A 26,125-nucleotide genomic window follows, 5' to 3' on the forward strand; every position below is an offset into this window, starting at 1 on the left:
CCCAGTCTTTATTCCAGCCTAAGTTAATTGTATCCAGTTTGCAAATTAATTCCAATTCAGCAGTCTCTCGTTGGAGTCTGTTTTTGAAGTTTTTTTGTTGAAGAATTGCCGCTTTTAGGTCTCAGAGTAACAGCCGTGTTAGTCTGTATTCGCAAAAAGAAAAGGAGTACTTGTGGCACCTTAGAGACCAACCAATTTAAGCTGTAGCTCACGAAAGCTCATGCTCAAATAAATTGGTTAGTCGCTAAGGTGCCACAAGTACTCCTTTTCTTTTTGCACTTTTAGGTCTGTAATCAAAGTGACCAGAGACACTGAAGTGTTCTCTGACTAGTTTTTGAATGTAATAATTCTTGACGTCTGATTTGTGTCCATTTATTCTTTTACGTAAAGACTGTCCAGTTTGGCCAATGTACATGGCAGAGGGGCATTGCTGGCACATGATGGCATATATCACATTGGTAGACCCCACTGTATTTTCCACTGCATGCATCCGATGAAGTGAGCTGTAGCTCACGAAAGCTTATGCTCAAATAAATTTGTTAGTCTCTAAGGTGTCACAAGTACTCCTTTTCTTTTTGCAGATACAGACTAACATGGCTACTACTCTGAAACCTGGCAATGTTCTCAGTATTTTCCTGGCATTTGAGCAGCTAAGTACCACCCAAATCTATTGAGCTTATTTTACTGCTGAGAAGCAGGGAAGTACAGCCCCTAAATAGACACTGATCTTCATTAGAGGTGGGACAGAACATCCCTGGGACATCACGGACATCCTTGGGTCCATGAATCCCTGAAATTTGGGAGAATTTGGATCTGAACTTTCTGGCTTGGGCTCACCTCTGATCTTGATAACCCTCAGCTAGTATAAATTGGTAATGCTCCACAGAAGTCAATGGATTTATTCTTATTTATTATAGGCTATTTTTCACCAGCTGAGGATTTGGCCTATGTGTATAAATGTTACATTTCTTGTTTAGAGTCCAATGGAATGCTTATTTTGTTCAGCCCAGTTGAATGTTTCTTTTATTGTATGTGGTACCTTGATGCGATAGTGACAGGCAAATTGTAAATGATAACAATAAGGGAAGGACAGGGAAAGTAGGAAAAAAGGTGAAGAATGGAGAGAAAGAGTGAGGAGGAAAAGCAAGAAGGGAGAGACAAAAGGGGTAGTTATGCAGTAGGCAGTAAAGCATTACCACTGTACCTGCCAAAGCTGATTTCTCTTTGTACTTAATTTTACCTAGGAAGCTAAACTCCCTTTTCTCCGTCAGTGTTTTTTTAAAAAAACATCATTGTCTGGCTGGGTACGACATGGTTGGTGAGACTAGAAATCTGCGTGATCAAAGGGAAAGTCACTTTGCTACAGCCTGCCCTCTGAGGGCTGGTCTACACTGAAAAAATCACACCCTGAGAGAGATAGTTAAGACGACCTAACTCCTGGTGTAGATAGTGCTAGGTTTACGGAAGGATTCCTCTGTTGACCTAGCTCTTGCCTTTTGGGGAGGTGGATTAACTACAGCAACGGGAGAACCTCTGCAGTCGCTGTAGTGAGTGTCTACATTGAAGTGCTGCAGCCATGCCGCTGCAGCCTTTAAGTGAGGACATACCCTCAGATTGTCTACTTTGAACTTCAGTTTGGGGTCACGAGGAGCAGGATTGAGTAGATACAAGCTGCATAGCTGCAGGCCAGAGCAGTTGTGCACAGGATTGGTCAAACTCCAGCATATGGGAGGGAGCCTACCAGCCAAATAAGTGAGCATCCATATTTCCAGCCCAATATTCCCAACTTTAGCATGATAACTGTTAGCCATTTGAGCACAGCACACTGCCCATCTCTGATATCACCCCAATGAGTGCAATCCCTGGCTTTGTACTTCCCGAGCCAGCAAGTACAGGGTGAACAACGGAGGCAGCATTCTCAGACCCAGCGGGTGTCTCCGGTCACCCGAAAACCACTCTGACAGCTAAAGAATGAGCTGCACTGGGACTCTTGCCTGGCAGTCCTCAAACAGGATGGTGACAGTGATACATGGCCCCAAGGGTGAGGATGGGTTCAAAGTAGAGCTGGAATGTTTGGATCCAACGTTTGGAACTTGCCCAAAGTTTAGGGATGTTGAGAACTGGAGTTCTGGTTCGGCCCAAGCCACCAAGTTCAAGTCAGTGTTTGAGCCTCCTCTTTCTCAGAGTTTGGTGGGGGGTGAGATGCAGTATTAGTGGAGGGTCTCTAGTTCAGGGGGACATGGGAGCTCCTGAAGTTGCCAGCTGGGCTACCCTCTCAAAACAATAGTCCCCTACATAATATCTGATGATGTTATTCCTGAACCACCTAATGGAGCCCAGGAAGGGCAGAAGGAAGGTCAAGGAAGAGATTGGGAAGGAAGGAGAGGGGTAAAGGGAGAAGTAACTAGGAAAGAATACTTGTTACATAGAGCACAGGCACACAGAAGCTTTCCACATTTCCTCATTTGTGTGTACATCACTCTTAACTCTGTGTTTGCCACTAGCTGTCAGAGAGACTGAGCAGAACAGCTGCTGACATGGGGAGATGAAAGCACTGATGCATGGGGTGGTACTTACAAACAGTAGAAGGGCAAAAAAAAAAAAAAGAGAAAACCCTCAGCTCAAGCAATGTCAGTGATTTCATTCTATGAAGATAAAGGACCTTTTATCCTCAAAAGTGTCTGGTTTATTTTCCTGTAAGAAATAGGTCAAAATGTCTGCAGTTCACAATGAATATCCTGGGTGCTTCTCCACTTGGGCCCAGGGCATTGCAGTCTTGGCTTCTCTCTCTCATTTAATGAGCTGAAACAAGCACTACATTGTGGAGCGATGGTGGGCCCGGCCACACACCATTCCTCAGTTTCCTCTGACAGTCAGCACCTCCAGCAGCCTGGCTTGCTCTGGCGTTAGGGCTGTGGATCTGTACCGACTCAGCGGGAAACCACAACCTGCTGCTCCACTATGCTGCTTCCTGTGGCACCATATCAAGAGCAGAGCCCAGGTTGTAAAGTCTAAGATACCTGGCCTTGGTTCTGAATTACCCCTGCGCCCGGCTCTTCTTTGAGTCGAGTGCTCCAGTGTGGGCACACCTCCAGCCAGACGCCGCTTCATTGTGATGTCTGACAGGACCACAACACAAGGTGTTGCAAAGAACCAAACTCGATTCTATCCTAGAAATTGTCTGTTGAGATGTGTATTTCAAACCCGCACAGTTCTGGGTGTTTGGCCCCATAGTGTGGTCAGCAGAGACTTTCATGAGCGCTTAATCCAGGCCATGGTTTAGAGAGACCCCTTCTAGTGAGATTAAACAGCACAGGCTGTTTTTAGTCACCACAGAGTCTGTTTGAGTCCAGCAGTCTCCATAAGGAATCCCCTTTGTATGCATTACAGCCAACTCCTCTCTCTTCTCTACTGCAAGGGTCCTACAAGATCCAGAGTTTTGCTCTGGGCTCAAAGAAAGAGACAGACAATCTGACAAGTTTGGTGCTAAGCTTCCCCAACATCTAGACCTTTGCTGATCCAGTGGTTTGGCTGGACTCGAATCTATTTTGCTTAGCATCAGTAAACTTTGGCAGGCACTTTCTAGTTATCATTATACAGCATTTCCTGGTGGTTCTGGTTTCACCGGGAAAGGCTCTAAGAACACAGGACATTTTAAATAACATAGCAGCTTCTTGAACCCACCAATTCAAGGAATGAGTCTCCTCTAGCTTACATCAGTTTTATGCTTGTGTAACTCCACTGACTTAAATGGAGCTACTCCTGATTTACACCAGTGCAAACAAATCAGCTCCAGCTCACCAATGTCTTCTTTTTGGAGTGAGCGCAGGCCTAAATTTCTCCTCCCCCTTTTCAGCACACCGCTTAATCCCCTCCTTTTCCAGAAAGGGGCTGAGGGCTTTGGGACCTATTCATACTCTTTCATCCAAACTGTCTTTAGTTCTTTTTTTTTTTTTTTTTACTAATGTTACCAGTGGTCTGATAAAGACCTCCAGATTTTATGGGTGCTGGGATTTTAGAAACAGTTGCCATAGGCAATGAAAAAGCCACCACATTTTTAAAGGGGGTAAACACGGAGGAAAGCTCACAAGTGAAACTACTGACTCTTTCCACCTCAGCCACTGAACTCTGCTTAAATTTGTCAGCTTATTGGGGCAGGACCATCTTTTTGTTCTGTGTTTATACAGCACGTAGAACAGTGGGGTCCTGGTCCATGACTGGCGCTCCGAGGGGCTACTGCAGTTCAAATAAATAAAACAACAACAACAGCTTTTAGTCCCTACTAAGTGGTATTTGAACTAGTGATCCAGCGATGAAAGGCTCTGCTCCCTTAACCAACCCTCTACACAAGAGGGTTGGAGACTTTTTAGCGAGATTATCTGGTGGACACCTCGCCTCCCATTTGCTGTCACATTGTAGCCTTGTGGCAATTGCGGACATGGCAAAGTGCCATTGGGGAAGTATTTATGTGATTTAAGGGACTCTGGTGTGATAAATGTTACATATTTTAAAAAAACAGTAAACCCTACTCTCTGCTTTTCTTCCCCCTTCCCATCTGATCTGTTCCTCTTCCTCCCCCTCCTCCACGGACATGCTGCTCCTTCACCAATTGGCCCATCTCCCCGGTCCCATGGGTATATTATCTGGCTGCCTTGTGTCCCCCTCTTCCTTACATGTTCCTCTCCTGGAGTTGTCTGGCAGCTTCAGACCCACTGGTGGCTCAGGTTCCTGACTCAGGGTGGCTTCTCTTTCTCCTCCTTTCATAGAGCAATGGGCTTTATCAAAGGCTAGCTAGACTGGCTCTGCCTCCTAGTACTCAGAGAGCCTGGAGACCTGTAGAAATGAATGGAAACTAGGAGAAGGATTCAGCACGATGTGACCAGCCAGCTCTCTGCAGGCCACCAGCAAGTTCTCTGTGGATCACACATGTCCCTGGAATACAGTTTGGGAACTGCTGCTCTAAAGCATCCAGTCTCTCAGAAAATAAACAGGTTCTAATTATGTGGACACAGCATGTTATTAGGGAAAAATTACTGGTGGCCATTCCCAATTATTAATAGATCAGTGGTGTGAGCGTGCTTTAGTTTAGCTACTTGTAATGCTTGGAGAGCTCTTAGGAGAGGAGCCAGGAAGAACACCAGTGCAGTTAAACAAGGAAGAAATGGCAGGGAGAGCAAGGCACAGGTTGCAAAACTAGTGGAGAAAGATAATTTCCCCCATCCCACCTTACCGGTCGAGGCCGCGTTTCCCTCAGGAAGGATTTCAGGTCCCCTCCAGCCATAAGCTCCAGGAGGATGAAGCGTGGCAGTGCCTGCAAGCTGACCCCCACGCAGCGCACAATGTTCTGGTGGTTGAACTTGCTGCGGAGAAAGCGAGACTCAACGGAAGGGCAGCTTTGAACCAAAAGGCACCTTGATGTGGAGAGTCAACTTGCCCTCCCACAGAGAAGCTGGTTATCCAGAGGAAACAATGTAGCTGAAGGGGTGCTGAGCCAGTCAAATGCAGGTATGGTCTGTGATGCTGCCAAGTCTAAGGTATCACCGTTGGTAGACCTAATTAGCAACGCTACTGGTTTGAAGACACTGGCCCCAGTTCTCTGTTAGCCTGCCTCTGTTCTTGGAGTGGGAACGGAGCATGGGAAGGATGCCCCCTTTCAGTCCCCTTTGCACTCCCTATATTCTGGGTCTGGCACAGCCTATGGGCCCTGGGAAGCAGAGAACAGCCACAATTCACTGTGCTGTGGGCATGCGCCCTCCTCACCCACGTCTTCTACCTCCCCTCTGACTTCCCTATGCCTGGACTGGGAGTAGGGTTGTTCCAGCAGCAATACACAGACATGGGAGTCAGTTATGTAGGGGGTATTACCCAGGGTCCTAATACCACCGTTTTCAATGCCGCTTTGTGTCCCCAGCTCTTAGTGGAATGGAAAATTGGCTGTCTGGGATCTGTGACTCTGCCACTGACTCTGTGTGGTCTCTGTGTGGCCCAACCTAAGACAAACAGGGCTGGATCTTCTCGTGTGCTGAGCTCCAGGTGAATGGGGGAGGTAATTATGCTTGAAAACTAGGGCCTTGGTGTTCCAGGTTGGGCACCCAGACCTTAAAGCATCTAAATTCAATGGACCGTTTTAAGAACATTAGCGTCAACCTTTCTGAGCCTCAGTTTCACAATCTGATTTTTAAAAAAGAGAGAATAGTGCCCACCTGCCATTGTCAAGCACTTTGATAGCTTTGGGTGAAAAGTGCAGTATGAATGTTTTAACATCATTATACATCACAGAACACTTTTCATCTTATAGGACCTGTGCTTTGCCATGCATAGCCCACATAAGCCCTTGGTTACCTTTTATTAACACACCTGATAATAAGAGCTTCCATGAGGAAATCCAGCTCATCTTGCTCTGAACACATCTCTGGCAATGTCTGGAAAAGACCGGATAAGAAGGGAGAGAGAGGTTTTAGTCTCATGATTGTAGAATCCCAGAAACATACACAGTCTGCAGCGATCCCCTTCTCCTCACAACAAACTCTCACACCAAGCTAACTAACATGCCATTTTCAGACTGGGTTGTGAAGCCCTGTTGGCAGGCATGGGGGATTGGCCATCAGATCAGAACATTGGTCCATCAAGCCCAGTATCCTCCTCCTGGCAGTGGCCTATAGCCAGATACTTCAGATGAAGAAGAAACACCGCATAATGCAAACAGTTAATTGCACAATGTTGTATATATTGGGGACTCTATTGTGTTGAGTGTGATATAATGCCTAAACAGATTCTTTCCCGACCACTACAATCAGCTACTGCTGTACTGGAAATCTGCATTTGATGCTAGTCACCTTGATTTCAAGGATGACGTCAACAATCATAGTTTGTACTAACGGGTCTTCGGGTGACTCCACAGACCAATTTGGGAAGAACAACATTTACCACACTGGCCACAGAGCCATTTGCCTAGTTGTGCTGCTTGCTGTTTCCGTGCTTGGTACTATGCTTCCAGCTACGCAAAGTGATTCTTCTCAAAATTGTGAACACCCACCCTTATGGCTGTGGCACCATGCAATATGATCAATTGCCAGTTGCTCAAAGGTTGAGTCAGAAATGTTTGTTTTGGGGCAGATTTGGTTTGAGGGTGACTTTGAAGCGTTTCATCTGCCCTCCATGCTTACAATTCCTGGAGCTTAACTGGGGATATGCAACTTGTTATAATAAATGGGTCTCAGGCATATGAATTACATGGACAGTCCATCTCAAGTGTGTGCAGATCAAATGAGCTCAATACCAGCCGAACCAGCTTTTGCCAGGAATTCTATATTAGAAACCCAGTCCTGCCATTTGATGCCCAGCAATCCTCACTGGTGTCATAAATGGAAACTGTCAAGATTTTTATGTGCCATTGATAACAGGTCCATGTTTTTCAATCGTAGCGCAAAGTTTTGAGGACAACAGCATTATAGACTTTGATTTTTATCTGTAGTCATGCTAGCGAGATAAGTAAACTGCTTGATGGCTTGGAGTGTGGCACCTTCCAAGATCATTGATGGGGCGTGGTAAGGTTGTTGAGGAGCTGGCTAGTATATAACCTCGCTTTTCGTTCTCTGACAGTGAGGCCAAAGTTACAAGCCACCCCAGCAAAGTGCACTGGGCTCTAGTAACCCCGCTGCTGGAGCTCATCATTACCAGCTATGTGTTAGCTTCATTTACAGCAATGTCAGACATCACACAGAACATGGTCAGATGGTAATAGATGCAAGCTGACAGCTTGGAAATAAAGTTCTCTGTAATGCAATTTCTCATTTGGATAAGGTTGAATCAGCTGGATTAATTTCTCTGAGATTCTAAAATAAACAATCTTGTTGATGGACATGATGAGCATGGCTAGTGGTCGGGGCAGGGGATTGTGAACGATGCAACATGGCCCAAAGCAAAGATAGGGCATTGGACAAGGGAGTCAGTAGATCATGTACAACAGGCACAGTGATACCTACTGTCCTTTGTAAAGGGCTTTGAGATGTATGGATGAAAAACGCTATGTAAAAGCTAGGTATTATTACTCTGCCCAAGTGACCCAACAGAAATCATCTCACCTGTTCTGTGCCTTAGTGTCCCCATCTGCAAAACAGGGACAATACACACCTATCTTCTAGAGGTGTTGTAAGGCTTAATTTATCAATGTTTTTATAATGCTTTGGGGCCCCTGGATGAAAGGTGCACAAAGTGTTATTATTGTGATTACTCACATATTGTCGCTTACCTTCACAGCCACCTGTAAGGGACTGGGGTCACTCGGGATCCCCACCACCTGACCTTCATATACTTCGCCAAAGGCTCCATGGCCCAAACCCCTGGATAAACCAGAAAAGATAAGGAGGTTTTAATGCAGAGCATGCACACTGTAATGTTCTGATCACAGGAAACGGAACATGGGTATAGCTTCTATAACAGTAAAATATGAAGAACTGAAACTTCATTCTTGGCCAGGCTATTGGTAGCACCCTGCACAGCCATTTGTGGGAACATGGCTTGATTTCCAGTCTCGATTTTGTCTATCTTTGACCTACACTGTAAAAACTGCTAGGGGAGGTGGCCCTCAGAAGTAACAGCTTGTGGATCCTTAATGTATAATAACCCATTTCCAAGTCACTTATAACTCAGAGGAAAATAATTTTGAATGCTTATGGATCAATGTCCTAAAAGATAAAGCACAAGATGGGGTATTAGTAAGTGTCTGCTACTGAGCACCAAATCACACCAGGGCTTCTTATATACCATTCTACATTGTGTAGGAAAAAATTCTACATGATCACGAGAGATTTCAATGTGAGTGACATATGCTGGAGGAATTCTTTATTAGACTTTGTCTTAACAGATGAAGAAGAACTGATCACAAAATTAAAATTAATGGTAGCTTAGGTACAAGTGATCATGATTTGATCACATTTATCATGTACAAGCAGAATAAAGTCCAGACTAGTAATATAATATAATATATATAAACACACACACCTACAAACACTATCTATGTGTGTGTGTGCGCACGGGCGCATGTGCTCTTTAATAGGATCAGTTTTATAAAGGTGAAAAGAATACTAAATCAAATTAGCTGGGAGGAAGAATTTAATTTGAAAAACATGAATTATAATAAAGAACACCTTACACTAGATGCCAAAATAGCCAAAATCACACAATTGAGGAAGAAAGCTGTACTGGTAAAAATTTTGACCTGGTTTAGAAAGGAAGTGAAGGCAGCTATAAAAAAATAAATATAATATATATAATTACAAATGGAAGAAGGAGGAAGTTGGTAGTAATGAATATACATCTGAAGTTAGAAATTGTAGAAAATTGACAAGGGAAGCCAAGGGACACAAGGTGAAATCTGTGGCCTGCAGAGTTAAGGACAATAAGGATTTAAAAAAATATTAGGAATAAAAAGAATCCTGACAATGATATTGGTCCATTACTAGATGGAAATGGTACAATTACCAATAATAATTCAGAAAAGGCAGAAGTGTTTAATAAATATTTCTGTTCTGTATTTGGAGAAAAAACAGATGATATAGTCTCATCATATAGTGATGATAACACTCTTTCTATTCTACTAGTGTCTGAGAAGATCATTGAACAGAAGCTACTAAAGTTGGACATTTTAAAGTCAGCAGCTCTGGATAACTTGCATCCAAGAGTTTTAAAAGAGATGGCTGAAGAGCTTCCTGGACCATTAACATTGATTTTCAAGAAGTCTTGGAACACTGGGGAAGTTCCAGAAGACTGGAAGAAAGCTAATGTTGCACCAATTTTTAAAAAGGTTAAAAAGGATAGGTCTGTCAGCCTGACATCGATCCTGGGCAAGATAATGGAGTGGCTGATGCGGGACTTGATTAATAAAGAATTAAAAAATTAAAGGGAGGTAATGTAATTAATGCAAATCAACATTGGTTTATGGAAAATAGATCCTGTCCAACTCACTTGATATCTTTTTTTTTTAAATTTGTTATGCTCAAATAAATTTGTTAGTCTCAAAGGTGCCACAAGTACTCCTCTTTCTTTTTTTTTATCAGATTACAAGTTGGTTGATAAAGGTAATAATTCTGATGTAATATACTTAGACTTCTGTGAAGTTTTTGACCTGGTACCACACAACATTTTGATTAAAAATTAGAATGATGTAAAATTAACATGGCATACATTAAAGGGATTAAACACTGGCTAACTGAGAGGTCTCAAAATATAACTGTAAAAGGGACATCATAATTGAAAGGGTTTGTTTCCAGTGGGGTACCACAGGGCCCTATACTATTTATGTTTTTTGGCCCTATACTATTTAACATTTTTATCAAGAACCTGGGGGAAAAAAAATAAAATCATCACTGATAAAGTTTGCAGATGACACAAAAATTGGGGGAGTGGTAGATGATGAAGAGGACAGGTCACTGATTCAGAGCAATCCAGCTCAGTTGGGAAACTGGGCGCAAGCAAACAATATGCATTTTAACATGGCTATACAGTATGTAAATGTGCACATCTATGAACAAAGAATGTAAGCTGGGGAACTCTATCCTGAGAAGCAGTGACTCTGAAAAAGATTTAGGGGGTCATGGTGGGTAATCAGCTGAACACAAACTGCCAGTGTCACACTGTGGCCAAAAGAGCTAATACAATTCTGGGATGCATAAATAGGGAAATCTCAAGAGGTGTGTTTTACCTCTGTATTTGGCACTGGTGCAACCACTGCTGGAATAGTGTGTCTGGTTCTGGTGGCCACAGTTCAAGAAGGATGTTGATAAATTTGAGAGGATTCAGAGAAGAGCCACGAGACTAATTAAAGGGTTTAAGACAGGTTTTCTAGTGATAGACTCAGAGAGCTCTCTCAAACAAAGAGAAAGTTAAAGGTTGACTTGATTACAGTCTATAAGTACCTACCTGGGGAACAAATATTTAATACTGGGCTCCTCAATCTAGCAGAGAAAGGTATGACATGATACAGTGGGTGGAAGTTGAAGCTAGACAAATTCAATCTGGAAATAAGGCATACATTTTTGACAGTGAGGTTAATTAACCACTGGAACAAGTTACCAAGGGTCATCTCCATCACTGACAATTTTAAAATCAAGATTGGATGTTTTTCTGAAAGCTCTGCTCTAGGAATTACTTTGGGGGCAGTTCTATGGCTTATGCTATACAGGCGGTCAGACTAGATGACCACAATAGTCCCCTTCTGGCCTTGGAAACTACGAACTATGCCCAATGAAGCCAATCTACTGGAGTTAAAGTGTTGGCACAGTAGTACATAGCATTGTCCTCTTACGCTAGTACAAGAACAGGTTTTAATTTCAGTTTACTTGCTGTGTATCTCAAAAGTGAGCTAGAAAAGATGGGCCTATCACGGATACACTGTTCATTTGATAGTCATACTCTAAATCTGCTAACAACTCCTCATACAATTATATATCTCACTTAAAGAAAGCATCAAACGAGAAGCTGTGTAGTACAGCGCGCTATGTAAGTGCTAAAAACGATTACTATAGATGTTAACAAATTATGAAGAAGGTTTGAAGTTTAATTATGAAACAAGATAGAGAAAAAAGCAAATAAATAAATATTACACTCCACTCATGCACATTTTCTCCATTGTGCTCATTATAGAAGTTTTGTGTCACCGCTTATTCTGGTTTTCAGTTAATGAAAGTTAAAGCACTAAGTGCAACAGCCGCCACATCACGTGGGCATTATGGGCTCAGCTACACAGCATAACAACACCACGATGAATGTAGCGGAGATGGAAGCTGCTGGACTGACAGCGCTGGAATCCCCTCTTCAACCACGGAGGGGTTCAGCTTTGGCAGAGGCAGTGCAAGCCCTCCCCCGATACTCCTGTTCCTCAAAGCTGACATGGAGGGGGCTTTCTAGGGGTGCTGTCTTGCAGTGGGATGCCGAGTCATTCACTTATATGGCACTGGCTTGAACCAGGCCCAGACTGATGGCCAGTTCGAATGGCTGCTGGGTGGTCTGCATTCCATTAAGCAGGTGGCCTCATTCCAGTTCTAAATGACACCTCTGTGGATGGTCTCAGCAGATCATAGAGAGTGAACTCCCCAGATCATGGTCCCTACTAGATAAGGTGACGGTACATGCCTTGTGGGCGAGGGTGGGAAGCTTATGCTATTGTTGTCCATGCTGTACCTGTTCTGTAGATACAGTTCAACTTAGAGTGGCTTTACTCTTTGCCAGGATAAAGAACATTACATTCTCTGACTGTCAGGTGTCAGCCCTGGCAGCTCACCCACACTGCAGAGTCAAATTGCCTGTGGCTTGACTGAAAATATCAATTATTCCCAATAAGTGTCAGCCTGAAACATTGTTCTCTGCAACACTTACTCACCCTTTGTAAAATGGGGATATAAAACCGAGCTCTATGGCTCATAAACCTATCCCTCCTCCCCCATCAATTCCCAGCTGCTTCCTTTACCCTCTGTGGCTTGATACAAACTCAGTGATCCCATCACAGCCTGTGTGACAAAAGCATTTGGCAGCACACAGTGCACTGGGAAGTCCTAACTTGTGAACAGTGAGATATTAGATATGACAGAAGAGCCCTGCAGTACCTGACAACACAGTGAGGGTGGTAGTGGATGTTGTGGGCTTCATCTGTTGTATCTCAGGGAGGATTTTGGAAATACAAGCTCCTGAATCTCCCACACCCTCCTGCTTCTTAATCCTGTCTTTTGGCTTTGTGTCTAGGATCATGTAATATCAGAGTCACATCATATCCTCTATGGGGGAGGACTATCCTGCAATAGCAGCGGGGTTGGACTCGATGATTCTGCAGGTCTTTCCTAGAGATGATCCCCAACCCAAGTCCCCCTAATCTTTTTAAAAGTTCTGTTCCAGATCTTAATGTGGCTCAGGCCCATGGATAGACTTCCCCATCTCTGGCTTTTATAGTCCAAATGCCACTGTCGGGTAGCATCTAGATTCTCATCACTCACTGCCAGGAATACAGTCACAGGCTTCTAAGGAACCTCCTCCAAACCTCATGCTCCCTATATTACATCAGTTAATATTTGGTCTAAACACCAGGGGTATGCCACAAAGTGTTTGAGAGCCTGGAAGAAAGATGTCTGGGGTCTGAATTACTGGGCTTCATGGTTATAGCTCTTCAGTTCCTTCTAAAAGACAGAAGATGAACAATGAGCCTATGAAAGGCTAAGGAGACCAGTCCCCACAATGGTCATGGAATACCCTACCCGCCATAGCTCTTTTGTGTGTCCAAGAGTAGGGACAGGTGTGTGAATGTATAGAAAGAATGAGAATGTGAGAGAGAGATATTGTGTGTGTGTGTGTGTGTGTAAGAGACAGAGTGTATATGAGTGTATGGGGTGAAGTATGGGGAAGGCAAACAGATGAGCTTACCTTATGAGGGAGATATTTTTCCGAGACACCTCTTTGAGATCACTGATGGAGGTGGTCTTTCCTGCAAAGCAGTAGTTAGGATTGTAGTCCGTCATAATAGTGGAGGTGCGCAGCCTGCTCAGTTTGTACTCAGGGCTCTGTAATTCCAACTGCATAGCTTGCAGCTCTTGATGTTTCCGGCGATACACTAGAAATAGAGCACAGTGAATCAGAGAGGCAGACTGCCCTGTGAACATGAAGGCAACCAATACAGAACATATGTGCTGAGGAACTGGTCTAGTGTTTAGACTCCAATAAATCAAAATAAATGGGGGCATTGTCAACCATCTGTACTTCGCGTACATGCAGAAGTCTAGGTGCTTCTCCAAAGCTCAGGCTGAATTTATCCAACTTGTTCAGTTTAGAAATTAGGCTAAGAACAAGCTCACTTATGAGTCTTCCAGTATTTCTTGATTTGAAGAATAGGGTGAAATCCACAAACAGTGAACTCTGAAGTAACAAATCTGTTTTGTTAGAGATTGTCTGGGCTTCAAAGTATCCAGATCCAACTTTCCCAAAGTTCAAGGGCATTTGGATGCAGGGTTTTGGTTAAGAGCCTAGCTTATGAGGAAGTTGAATAAAAGTCCATGCTTAGTTGCGTCGTATCACAATGTTCACACTGAAATCTCTTTAGAAGTAAAATCTCTCCCCTCACAATGAAGTTATGTAAATAAAATGACTTCAGTTTATGAAACTCCCTCTTGATTCCCATAAGCATGAAGAGAATCTAGCGTGTAAGTGTAAAATTTTTAAAGACATCCATCCACTTGATCAAATGTTTCTAAACCTCAGGCATGGTTCAAATTTGGGGGAAAGCTGAAATCAGTTCTTATAGTCTCAGAATCAACTCACTTAGCTGTTACGTTAGCTTTCCATGCCTGTGAAATACAGCATTTCTTAGGAAATCACAGACCAAAGCTAGTCTTGCTGTGAAAGTAATTCGAGTTGCACATGTAAGTTTACAAAGTAGGGCCCAAGCATGGACAGGCCCAATAGTAATTTTGCCACTGACTTCAATGGGAGCGAGACTGGGCCCAAAGACTGTGGCTGTACTGGGTCCTATGTCGGCTCTGATAGATAAGTCACTGAGAGGAAGAGTTTAAGGGGAAAACATCCACTAACAAAGGGGGATGGGTTTAATGACTTATTATCAAGCCCTCCTAGTTCTCCTTTCACCTTATCATTGCTCTTGCTTTGATTGCTTGTGCTCTCATTCTGCTCATGAGAATGATAGGAATGGCCAGAAAGAATTTGGTTATTCTTCTATTCATTGAAAAGTAATTAGATCCTTAAGGGGATACTGTCAGAACAGAAATTGTACATCTGAAACCATGTGTATGTATTAATAGCAACATCTGAAATTCTTAAACTGAAATAACTACACAAATCTAATTTACTAGTCACCATCTGACCTTCTCTGTGTGTGTATTTTTAAAAAGCATTTCCCTCAGTGTGGACAATGGAAAGACTGGCTAGTTTGAATAACTGGTTCTCACGCATTAGCACAATAATCCTGGTAAGTTTAGAGTAGGAATATAGGCATGGGATTGTTTAAATAAAAATTTAAAAAAAGATGTAATCAAAATTCTAACAAAGGCCATGAACATCCATGTCTTACTAAACCATAATTTGTAAAATTGGAATCTAGGCCAAGGTTTTCAAACTTGGGTAACTAAATGTAAGTACCTAAATACATATTGTCGATACCCTAAACTAAAAGAGGACTGATTTTTTTTGAAAGTGCTGAGCACTCACAGCTCCCTTTAAAATTAGTGAAAATTGGATATTGTGGTCTGACATTTTTACACCCCCAAACCACACAACAGTCTCTCTTTAAGGATGCAATCATGAGAAGTATTACAATGCTGCAGTCAGTCACTGGAAGGACCTTGCCACTAGCTAGTAAAGAAAAGGAAGACAAAGATGGTATTTTAATTATACCTGGATATCCATTTGCTGCCTGGTGAAATATAAAGTGTAAAACTATTGCTCAAACTAAATCCCCCCCCGACACACACTTTTTCAACTTTCCCTTCACAAGGAAAAATGTCCCTAAATTGGTTGTTTTGCTTAAAAACATTTATCAAAAAAGAAAACAGATAAGTTTTCATTAAAAAAAAACCCAACACAGCTTAAAGCCTGAGTCCTCATGCCAATGTTCTTGGCTCTGCTAGAAATGGCTCAGGTGAGAAGCACAATATGCTGCAACTTTTGCTGCTCTATGCACATTTCGCTTTATGAGAAACTCACCTATCATGATCCCGGAAAAAGCCAGAATGAGGGCAGCAACCAGTGCTGAAGTCACGACAGACAAAACCAAGGAGAGGGGGAGATGAGCCACGGGGTCAGCTGAAAGAGATGCATAAGGAAGGGGGAGTTACTTGTTTTAACTGATCTCCCTATGGTCAGGCCAGCCGACAGCAATTCCGGGCCTCAGGGCAGGACAGTCAATGGGCCCCCATGGACGCACAAGCCCCAGATGCGGTCCGCTTTGGGCGCTGCTGCTCCTGCGCCGGCTGGTGCCCAGCAAGCTGCCGCAAACACTGCTATGCGCGCTCTTCCGGCACGGCCAGGGATTGCACATGCCTGCCTGGTAGGGCCGCCAACTGTCTAATTGCGCAAACCCAAAGAACCTTGCCCCACCCCCTAGCCCGCCCCTTCCCTGAGGCCACGCTCCTGTCCTGCCCCTTCTGAAGCCCCACCTCTTGCTCACTGCATCCCCCCTCTCTCTGTCGCTCGCTCTCCCACAGCCTCACTCACTTTCACCAGGCAGGGGGTTGGGGTAAGGGCTCTGAGAGGGAGTTTGAGTGCAGGAGGAGGTGAGGGGTCAGGCTCCGAGAGAGAGTTTGCGTGCGGGAGGGGGTACAGGTTCTGGGAGGGAGTTTGCGTGTGGGAGGGGATGTGGGGTGCGGGCTCTGGGAGGGAGTTTGGGTACAGGGTGCTGGCTCTGGGCTGGGACAGGGGGTTGGGGTGCAGGAGGGGGTCAGGGGGTTGGTGCTTACCTCGGGTGGCTCCCAAAAGTGACCTGCACACCCCTCTGGCAGTGGCTCCTAGACTGGGGGGTCGGGGGGTCTCTGCGTGCTGCTGCCTGCAGTTCCCGGCCAATGCGAGCTGCGGAATCAGCGCTCAGGGCGGGGGCAGCGCGCGGAGACCCCCTGTCCCCCCAGGGGCCGTAGGGCCGTTCCATCTGTTTCCGGGAGTGGTGCAGAGTGAGGGCGGGCAGAAAGCCTGCCTTAGCTCCGCTGTGCTGAACTGCTGGCCGCGGCTGGGGGCCTCTGGGCCCTTTTAAATCGCCCAGGCCCCTGGGCAATTGCCCCCTTTGCCCCCCCGCCCCATCAGTGGGCCTCCTATTGTCATTTTTTAATGTAATATTTTTTTCTGTCCCTCCTCCCATTCACTCCATCTGTCGCTCTTGCACTGTGGGAAACAGAGGAGAACCTCTGCTGCAATCAAATTCCAGATCTCTGACTTCCAATGGCTCATTGTTTCACTTTCCTCAATTAAGTTTGAACCATAAAAACAGATGGTTTCCTATCAGGAAATTAACACACACACTCACTGGATATGAAAGCAAGGCCATAAAAATAGGGCCGGGGTAGTGGTGCGGGGGTAAAGTTAAATTGTCGAGCGGCCTGAGTGGCACCATCAATGCGAAGTCATAGGGAAAGCAGGATGAGGACGAGTGCAGTATATCATCTGCTAAATGCACCCATTCTTAGGCAGAAAGAACAGCTGACTATTGGTGGGGAAAATCCTACTACATGGATGCAGTGTTAGATGGTTTGTAACACCCCCCCGCAATATCTACCATTTAATAATACTTATGGAGCACTTTCCAATCAGGGATCACAAGGCAAATGATGACCATCACCACACCCATATAAATACATCTGACTATCCCCATTTTACAACTGCAACATAAAGGAGGCTGCAACATAAAGAGGATGAACAATTTCCCCAACTCAGTGGCAGAACTAGGAATAGGACCAAGAACCCTGGCTTAGAGTTCCTCGCTCTACCTGCTGGACTCAGTACCTCTTCTGAACGTACATATGTGGGGAAAGCCCAGAACTGGAGCTCTGAGTGTAAGCAGGGCAAATATACTCCACTCTGCTTACCTATGCTTTGCATTCAGCTCTCAAATGAAGCACTGACTGGGACTCTCCTCATTGCTTTCCCCTCTCCCATGATGTTTGCTCCTCCCTCTGCCTCATGCCTGTGACATGTCATCTTTGGCTCTTGGGAAACCAAAGCTTAGGGTTGAGTTTGACTGGAAAATTCAGGAGTGCCATTTCAGATTTCAATGGCGACGGGGCAACTTTCAGCAGAGGCCATGGGGCCACTTAGACCCCTGGAAGTTCTTGGGATTTTTGAAGGATAAAAAGTAAAAATCCAAAATCAGTAAGTTCCCTTCACAGTTGCAAGGGTAGAGACCTCACTATTCTTTTCCTAGGAAAAGCTGAGACTCTGAAGCACAAGACAGCAGCCCCCAATGCACCGTTGGGCCAGGGGCACTTCAACACCCCTCTAGGAGCCGATGTTCTGGCCACCTTCACCAATCACAGCATCTAGCCCAAGCACTGGGGCCAATCAGCAGTGAGGGCGTGTAGCACCACATGAGGTTGGAGCAGAGCTGCAGTTGCTTCAGCCCAGGGGACAGGTGGGTCCCTGGAGCTGGGTTGGGTAGGTCAGGGAGCAAGCTCTAAGCTGCCTGTGGGTCTCTGGCTGCTGAAGGTTTCAGGGAACAGAGCAGGTCTCTGGGCCTGGAGCCCGAGCTACTCTCCAGGGCAGCCCCAGGTGCAGCCCACAGGACAGGCCCTAGGGGGCTCCAGCCCCCTGCAGGTACTTGCCTTCCTCCTGGGCCATGGGCAGCACCTTGAAATTAACACGTGGCATGAAGCATAGGTGGGGAAAAAGAGCAACTCTCCCCCCACCCCCATACACCCCTAAATAGCAAACTTGGGGAAATTCCTTCTTTGTTTGGGGTGAGTGAGTGAGAGTTAATTTCAGATCAGGGCTTCTTTCTCTGATCTGTGCCAGACACAGTGTCAATGTAACCAAAGGCTCTTTAAGGGGCACTCACACCCCCAGATCACATATCTTGCCCCTTCAGTGCAAAATATCACTTAACTGCTTTGAGCGCTGCCCAGTGACCCAGGTATATAAGGCAAAACACATCAGCAGTGCTGCCCCATGTGCCAGCTTCCTCGCCACTGAAGTGCACTGCATTTTCACTGCAAATGCCAGCAACAAAGGGGATAATTAACCAGGTTGCCTTGCAGTCCAGGTCATTAAAGAGACTTTCACTATGTATTCACTCATAGACCTACCCATCCCAAAGGAGCCCCTTCCTCCCTGCACCTTCTTACCTACACAAGAGACGCCATCGTCAGCCAGGTCTGTCCCAGGCTCACAGAAGCAAATGACCTTTTGAGTCTCCAGATCAACACGGCACTCATCAAGCTCACAGTGGCTGCAGTTGAGGTGCAGCTTAATAGCCACCTCTCCATGCCCCTCTGTCACTAGGGAACAGATGAAAGAGGCTGAGTTGTTATTGTAGAGATGACCCAAGAGCTTTCCGCAGACAGCGACAGGAGAACTGCCGCATTATGGGATGGGAAATGCACAAGTGTATGGTGCCCATGTGCCCCATATCGGGTGGAATGGGCCCTGTGTGAAAAACCTTTCCTGACTGCCATTCACCCCTCTCTGCTGACTGTATTCCCACTTCTCACTGGTACCTGCATTAGGGGAGAGGAGACTGAAGGAATCTCAGCTAATAGTTTTCATTTACAGAAAAAATCCCTCCGCTAAGCTGTCTTGGACACCTGCACTGTAGCCATGTTGAAGCAGCTATGCTGGTGCAATGTGGCCACACAGCCCCACCCCCTTCAGTGAATCCTGCAATGCAGCAAGGCGTCCCGCCAGCTTTGTATTGCCTCTACAGAGCACAAGGGGCATTGTGGGGGCAGGCCCAGGGCATGCTGAGGCCAGGAGGAAGTGTTGCTGGAGCAGTCCTGTGCTCTCCATGCTACAGCAAGCCCCACTGGGGTTATGGGAGTGGGGGGGAGGAGATACAAGTTAGGTCAGTCCTCAGAGTTTTCTAGTCTGTGCTGGGGCTTAACCATCCACAGCATCCCCTATTGACCCACTGGGGAAATCAAGTTCACATCTCAACTCTTGGGGCCAGCACAGACTGGGAAAGCTGCCACGGTAGCACACTCCATCTGCAGGAACTGGGGGAAGTGCCTCACTGCCCTCTCCAGCAACTCTCTCAGTCTGACCTAGGAGAAGCTTTAGTGAGGGAAGAGCTGAGCACCGAAACATTTCTCATAAGCTCGCTCTCAGCTTCCAGCACTAGCAGAAGCACAACATATAAATCACAGGCTGACGGCTGGGGGAGAGGGGCCTGCTGGATCATCTCGTCCGTGCTCCATCCAGGACTGGAATGTGGTTGTAGATTGTTGTACACCAGACATACTCCAACTTCTTTGACTAACACTCTTTTATTTCAGGCAGCACACCTATCCTGGCAGTAGCTCCACAGACCCACACTTGCCAACAGCATACAACGCAACACTGGAAAGCCAACAAGTGTCCTTGTTTAACTTTCTGCCTACTCCCCCTACTGGCTGCCTTATTACACACCTTATAACAATTTGTTCCCTACAGTATTTCTTGGGTTCATTGTCCAGTCCAGTTTTAAACGACTTAAGAAACGAAGCTTCCACCACTTCTCACTATTAGGAAATGTTTCCCCAACAGCCTTCATTTTTTTCTTCACTCCCTTTCATCTCCTTTTTCCTCATTGGACTACACTAAACAACTTCTCTCCTTCCTTGGTGTTCACAACCACACTAATCTACATTTTCTACCTAAGGATCTCAAAGCTTTTCCAGACACAGCCTACTCCAAACAGGAAGGAAACTCACGAGAACTGACTCCTGATTGATATCAATACCTTTTAGTGCAGGGGTGTATAAAGTACCCAGTGAACTAATAAAGGACACACCATCCTCCCCATCCATCTCTGGGTCATTGTCCGCTGCAGCATTGCCACCTATGTCAAATCAGAAGGTACCTTAACATACAAGTGGTTCATTAGATCTAAAATACAGTTAAGAATTGCAACATGCAACAAAATTCACAGTATGAAGCATCCAAATGAAAAAGGGCAATTAATCAGTCAAAATATCCAGCTGGGATGTTTAATGGATGGTGGAAAGGTTTAGCGGATAGTGGTATGGACTACTGGCCTTTCACTTCTAGGATTTCAGCTTAATAACGTTTGTGGATCTTAATTAAGCAAATTAATCTTTCACCTCAGTCCCAAGGAGACCATTGCCCACTAAGCCCAAACATCACCTTTAATCATTCAGATGCTGTGAAAAACATACAAACAGATCGTCCTATGCATTCATTGGGCTAGCAGCCTGGACTATGCCAGTGCATAAGGGTTAATTCATCGCAGTTGCTGATCAGGCTGTGTACTCCACCAGCACTGGGAGTAACAATCATCTGATCTGCTCTCTCTCCTCTACACCCTCGGGCCAGGGTGGTCCACCAGCAATGGGGGACAGAAGGAGCTTGGATGGGAAATGTTCAAGTGTGCCTTGGACAAGCAGAGGGTCTCAGAAGTGGAGCGGTAGACCAATATTTTGATCTGTTAACATGCACAGATGCCCTTCCTCCACCCCAAAAAGAGATGGTTGTTTTTCCACTTTCATCACCTTTGGCAGGAGAGAAAATAGCAAACTGCAAACAAAAGTATCTCACATAAGGCATTCTGTTGAAAAAATCGTTACACATAATATCATCACAATCCAGGTGGTCAAGCTAGAAATTCAGGCTAATTACTTCCTTGCAGTATTTTGACTCTACCGCAGCCCTGATTTCACACCACAGTGGTGGATAACCAGGAGTAAGAAGTCCACCACCACTGAAGAGATGGGTGGCCACAGGGACCGATTATGGGTTGTGGAGCTGTTCACCCTCTGATGATGGCTTTCAGTCTGGCCCATATCGGTAGTAATTCTGTGTCGTTACCATCTGGTGGCTGATCTGGAGCCTACTGGAAAGGAATTAGGGGCCTCCGTTCAGTTCCTTGTTGACGAAAGCCACCATCATAGCTGTCATTAATTGGCCTCCCTTGTGGCAGACTTAGCACAAGAGCCAAGGATTGGACTATGGAGACCGAAACACCTGCCTTGCCCTTCGAGGTGATTCCTCTAGGGTTGAGGCATGCTGGTCTTAGGGCAGTGTGGAGGAAGTTTAGATTGCCACTGCTCATGCTGAATCTCCTTTAAGGCTATGTCTACACTGCACTGTTAACCCGGTAATTGGCACCAGGGTCTGAGCGTCTGGGTTAGCCCTGCTTGGGTGAGAGCACCTCCACAGCAAAGCCATATCTGGCTATTTCCACACTTGTCTGTGTGTGTCTGGGGGAATACCCCATGGTTTTTCATGCTGAGACACTCTAGGATTTCTTTCCCAGCCAATTGTGGGAGAATCTGTCTCTCCCTCAGAGGGAATGGTGAGAAGGGCATTAGAGGACTCAAATGATTTAGCCTGTGTCCTCACTGAACAGTATGTGGGTTTCAGCCTGAGTTAAAGTGGAGTCATGGCTCTCACCACCCCTCAAGCTGGGTCAGCTAGCCTGGGCTTAAAGCACCTCCAGACCTGGATAAAGGGTGTTTTTCCCCCCTACATGGATAGTAAGTGGGGTGAAGACTAAAACCCGGGTTAACTCTGCAATGTAGACATACCCTAAGTGTAAACACTGGCCATCAGACTCCATGGCAAAAGCCCTCAGATGCTGGTTTTGACCACAGGAATGCAAAGCTTATGGCTCCTGCTTCTTCAGCATCATGGCCAAGAAATGAAAAGCTCAATATACAGTTATGAGTCAAGAATCACAGCAGGATCTTGATGGCATAGTTTTCCACAATGCAAAGCCAGGATTCCAGCTGAAGAACTGACATCCGGCTATTTGCTTAAAGGCTAAACAACATAAGTTCATCCAGAGCTAAAAAGGCAACACACAGACATCCTATTACATAACAATCATATATGCTAGCTATAGGAGAATTTCTGATCAGTGTTTTGCTGACTATTAGCACTAAAGGAGGGGAAGGGACACCTTGAACATGAAGCCACTTTACCTATATATCCTCCGCCTCCTCCACCTGAGGAGCACCCCCCTCCACCCCCTCCGAAACCCCCTCTTGTCTCCCACCCCCACTTCTTCATGGCCTGGGGGCAGGATTTTCCTCCAGTAGCACCTTCCAGCAAGGACTTTCCTGACCACAGGAAGGAAGTGTTATCATTCCAGCCACCTCCACCACCTGCAGTTAAGAAAAGAGAAAGCATCCCACGTAAGTTTCTGTTACATCCAAAATATATATATCAGCAGAATGAATGCTCATTCCAAACATGTCAGCTGCAAGGGAGATCACCATATAGTGGTTAGAGAATGGGACGGGAGTCAGGACTGCTGGGTACTAATCCCAGTCTGCCACTAACTGGCTGTGTATGACTTGTGACCACAAACTCTCTGTGCCTCTTTTCATTCATCTATAAAAGAAGTGCAATACTGTAATGAGATCTGGTCAGGAAATGGTATTTTTCCATGAAAAATTTAAAGAGATGAAAAATTTGAGATGGAGGGTGTAGGGGGAAATAGGATTTTTAAAATTTTTTTTGGAGGAAATTTTCCAGTATTTTCATGAAAAACGAACCCAAAAATTTTTTGGTTTTCAAAAGGTTATTGGTTTTCAAAAAATACTGAAATAATTTTTTCACTAACCCCCCCCCCCCCCCCCCGAAAACGTTAAAAGAAACATTTTTCTGCAAATAAATTAATTAAAAATGCAATTTTTCTTCACCACTTTTTTTGACTAGCTCTAACTGTAATGGGCCATTTTCAGAGTAGCAGCCGTGTTAGTCTGTATCCGTAAAAAGAAAAGAAGTACTTGTGGCACCTTAGAGACTAACAAATTTATTAGAGCATAAGCTTTCGTGAGCTATAGCTCACTACTGTGTAAGTGCTCTATTGCCCTCTACAGGATGATATCTGATATTCTCAAGTGTGTGTCTTTGGTCTCATATTGGTGACAGCTAACACAGAATCTCCTTTAGGTTGACTCTAGTTGCTAGCACTTTTTGAAGCTGGAGGAAATCATTTAAGCATATCCTTGCTGTTGTTGTAAAGTTCCTGGTGGCCAGAGTGTGCAGCACAGTGAAAATGGGGAAGTTGGACTGACACCACTACAACTCTTTAGTTCGCTATACAAAGCCGGAATAACTTGAGTTTGTGTAGTGGTGGGGGTGAATAGCTTCCTCAACACTGAGAAGTTATATGCAGAAACCTGAGCTCAGGCTATGGGAAGTAGAGTGGATGAAGAAGGAACTAACTTTCTATTACTCCGTCACCAACCTGGGATCTGAAATAGGTTTTTAAAACAAACATTTAATTATCTTTTAAATGAATGGACCACCCAACACAAACCATTTTTCTTGAAATCAAATTCTGACTCACATTTCTTCTACCTTGAGATATCTAATTTTCTGATATCAAAGAGTTTGTGCTTATACTCTTTAATAGTCTAAAATACTACAGCGATTCTTACTAGCGCTACTGGTGCCTTTCATTTGAGGAGCTCAATGTACTTAACAAATAGTAAATAGTTAAAGCTCACAACAGCCCTGGAGGTAGAGAAGCATTATCCCCATTTTATAGGTGGCCAAACTGAGGCCTAGAGAGGTTAAGTGACTTGCCACAGGCCACAAAGTAAGTGGATGTCAAGAAGAGAATTAAGAGTCCTGACTTCCAGCCCTCTGCTCTCTAAGCAGTCCCCACTATATAGCATTCAGTTTGGAACATTAAAAAACGCATTTCAGTGCCTCAATTCCCCATCTGTAAATTGGGGATACTAATACTTCTCTCTTTCAGACAAGGATTGGGGTGAGTTAGTTTGAAATTGTACAAACTACCACATCCATAAGCACTCAATATTGTTAATTGTGATTTTGTTTATTTTTGCAGGGTTCATGATGATTGAAGGTTCAAGATTCAAAGTGCTGGACATTACAGAGCTATGGAAGAGGCTTTTCAGTCTCAGGAAACAAAACAAACAAACATATGTAAATTAAAGTGAATTTCATGCTTGGGAAAGGTGCCAGACTGACAGTCTGTAAGACTGAAGTCCACTAACCACAGAATAGTACAATCCGAGAACAAAACTAGACAATGCTCTGTAGGGAACAATCCGGCCTTGGCAGGGAGATGTACTGGATGACAATAGGTCCTGTCTATCTCTGTTTTTTATGATTCTGTAAGCAGAGACCATAGAAGCACAAACTACTCATAGACAGAGAATGCACTTGCCCTGACGTGAGATGGTGGTCCCCACCTCTGTGGCTCATTCAGCTCTTTTTGCAGGGACTGCTATCCAGGCTGCAATATAGCCTTGTCTGCATTAGCCTGGGAATCTGTATTAGCAGCTATGCTGTAGAAATTCTACATGATTTCCATGTCTACAGGGATGTCTTCCCTGTGGTGACAAGTCTCACATTTTCGCAACTTATGTTCTGTCCCTCAATGATTTCCTGAGACAAGGTGGGTGAGGTAATATCTTTTCCTGGAGCAACTTCTGTTGGTGAGAGAAACAAGCTTTGGAGTTTACACAGAGCTCTTCTTCAGGTCTGGGAAAGATTTTCTGAACGGAGTAAATGTTCCTTACCTGCAGCTCCTGAATTTCCATTCAGCCCTGGAACAGATGAATCATTCTCCAGCCTTTCTGGATGAAAAGTATCTGTTTTGGCCCTGTAGGCCCTGCCACCACCTCCTGCTGCAATTATCAAGGGGACTGGCTCTCCATTCTCCATCTTAACAGGGTGAATTGAGAAATGAAGCTGGGGTTTACGTTGTGTCAGACATGCAAATACAAGTTCATCTCACACGCTAGTTACTTTATGTTGCACTAAGCAAGCCCCTAGGACTGCTGAGCAGTCCAAATTACAATTGCATTATTCACGTACCTGCATCCAAAGATAAATGGATACTACTAATCGTACCATGTTCAGTGGAGAACAGCTGCTCCGATGGCTATATGTATTGTGCACGCCAGTACTCATGGCTCTTGTAAAGCATGTAATGTTACCCTGTATGATGTAGTATATCAATTACGAGAGCTCTAAGGTACGCTGCTCTTGTAGTGCAGTACAGCGGCTCCACTTTGCAGGGGATTACCACTTTTGGAGTTACTTGAGTATGCAGAGTTACTATGATATAGTGCAAGTCTATTGATTTGAAGCATATTGAGAACACACAAAATTGGGATTTGGAATGAATGCTGATTGTAGCCAACTTTTGATAAAATGTAAATGATCTGTAGTGGAGATCAATGGCCTTTGACTGAAAAGCTACATCTACAGCAGAGCATAAAGGCTGATCCCAGTTGTTCATATGCCATAGCACAGCAGAAGTCAAAGGCTACAGGGCCTTGTGTATTTTGTAATTCCACAGCTCAAGAAACTGCCATGGAATTTACCCCTTGGTCGGAACTGTGCTCCAGAATCTCAGGTCACGTTAAGAAAATTATATTTATAATCCTCGTGGGTGCAAGGTAAACCTTAAAATGGGAACAGAATGTAAACTGATGCAGAGACCCTGCCT

At 44.8% G+C, this 26,125-nt stretch overlaps 1 protein-coding gene across 1 annotated transcript in view; it reads right to left on the reverse strand.

Annotated features, from left to right (window-relative positions):
- ALK (ALK receptor tyrosine kinase) overlaps positions 1 to 26,125 on the reverse strand; it is a 108,947-nt gene that overhangs the window by 19,938 nt on the left and 62,884 nt on the right. Inside the window, exons 7-15 of the mRNA XM_084624863.1 lie at positions 25,191 to 25,335; positions 22,611 to 22,793; positions 20,411 to 20,509; positions 18,825 to 18,971; positions 15,700 to 15,798; positions 13,411 to 13,597; positions 8,252 to 8,342; positions 6,358 to 6,422; positions 5,231 to 5,360 (exon numbers count right to left, since the gene is read on the reverse strand). Coding sequence (XP_084480989.1) covers positions 5,231 to 5,360; positions 6,358 to 6,422; positions 8,252 to 8,342; positions 13,411 to 13,597; positions 15,700 to 15,798; positions 18,825 to 18,971; positions 20,411 to 20,509; positions 22,611 to 22,793; positions 25,191 to 25,335 — 1,146 coding nt within the window. The remainder of the gene's footprint in view (positions 1 to 5,230; positions 5,361 to 6,357; positions 6,423 to 8,251; positions 8,343 to 13,410; positions 13,598 to 15,699; positions 15,799 to 18,824; positions 18,972 to 20,410; positions 20,510 to 22,610; positions 22,794 to 25,190; positions 25,336 to 26,125) is intronic.

This window comes from Lepidochelys olivacea (assembly GCF_965140295.1).
Source record: "Lepidochelys olivacea isolate rLepOli2 genome assembly, chromosome: 3".
Classification (NCBI taxonomy): domain Eukaryota; kingdom Metazoa; phylum Chordata; order Testudines; family Cheloniidae; genus Lepidochelys; species Lepidochelys olivacea.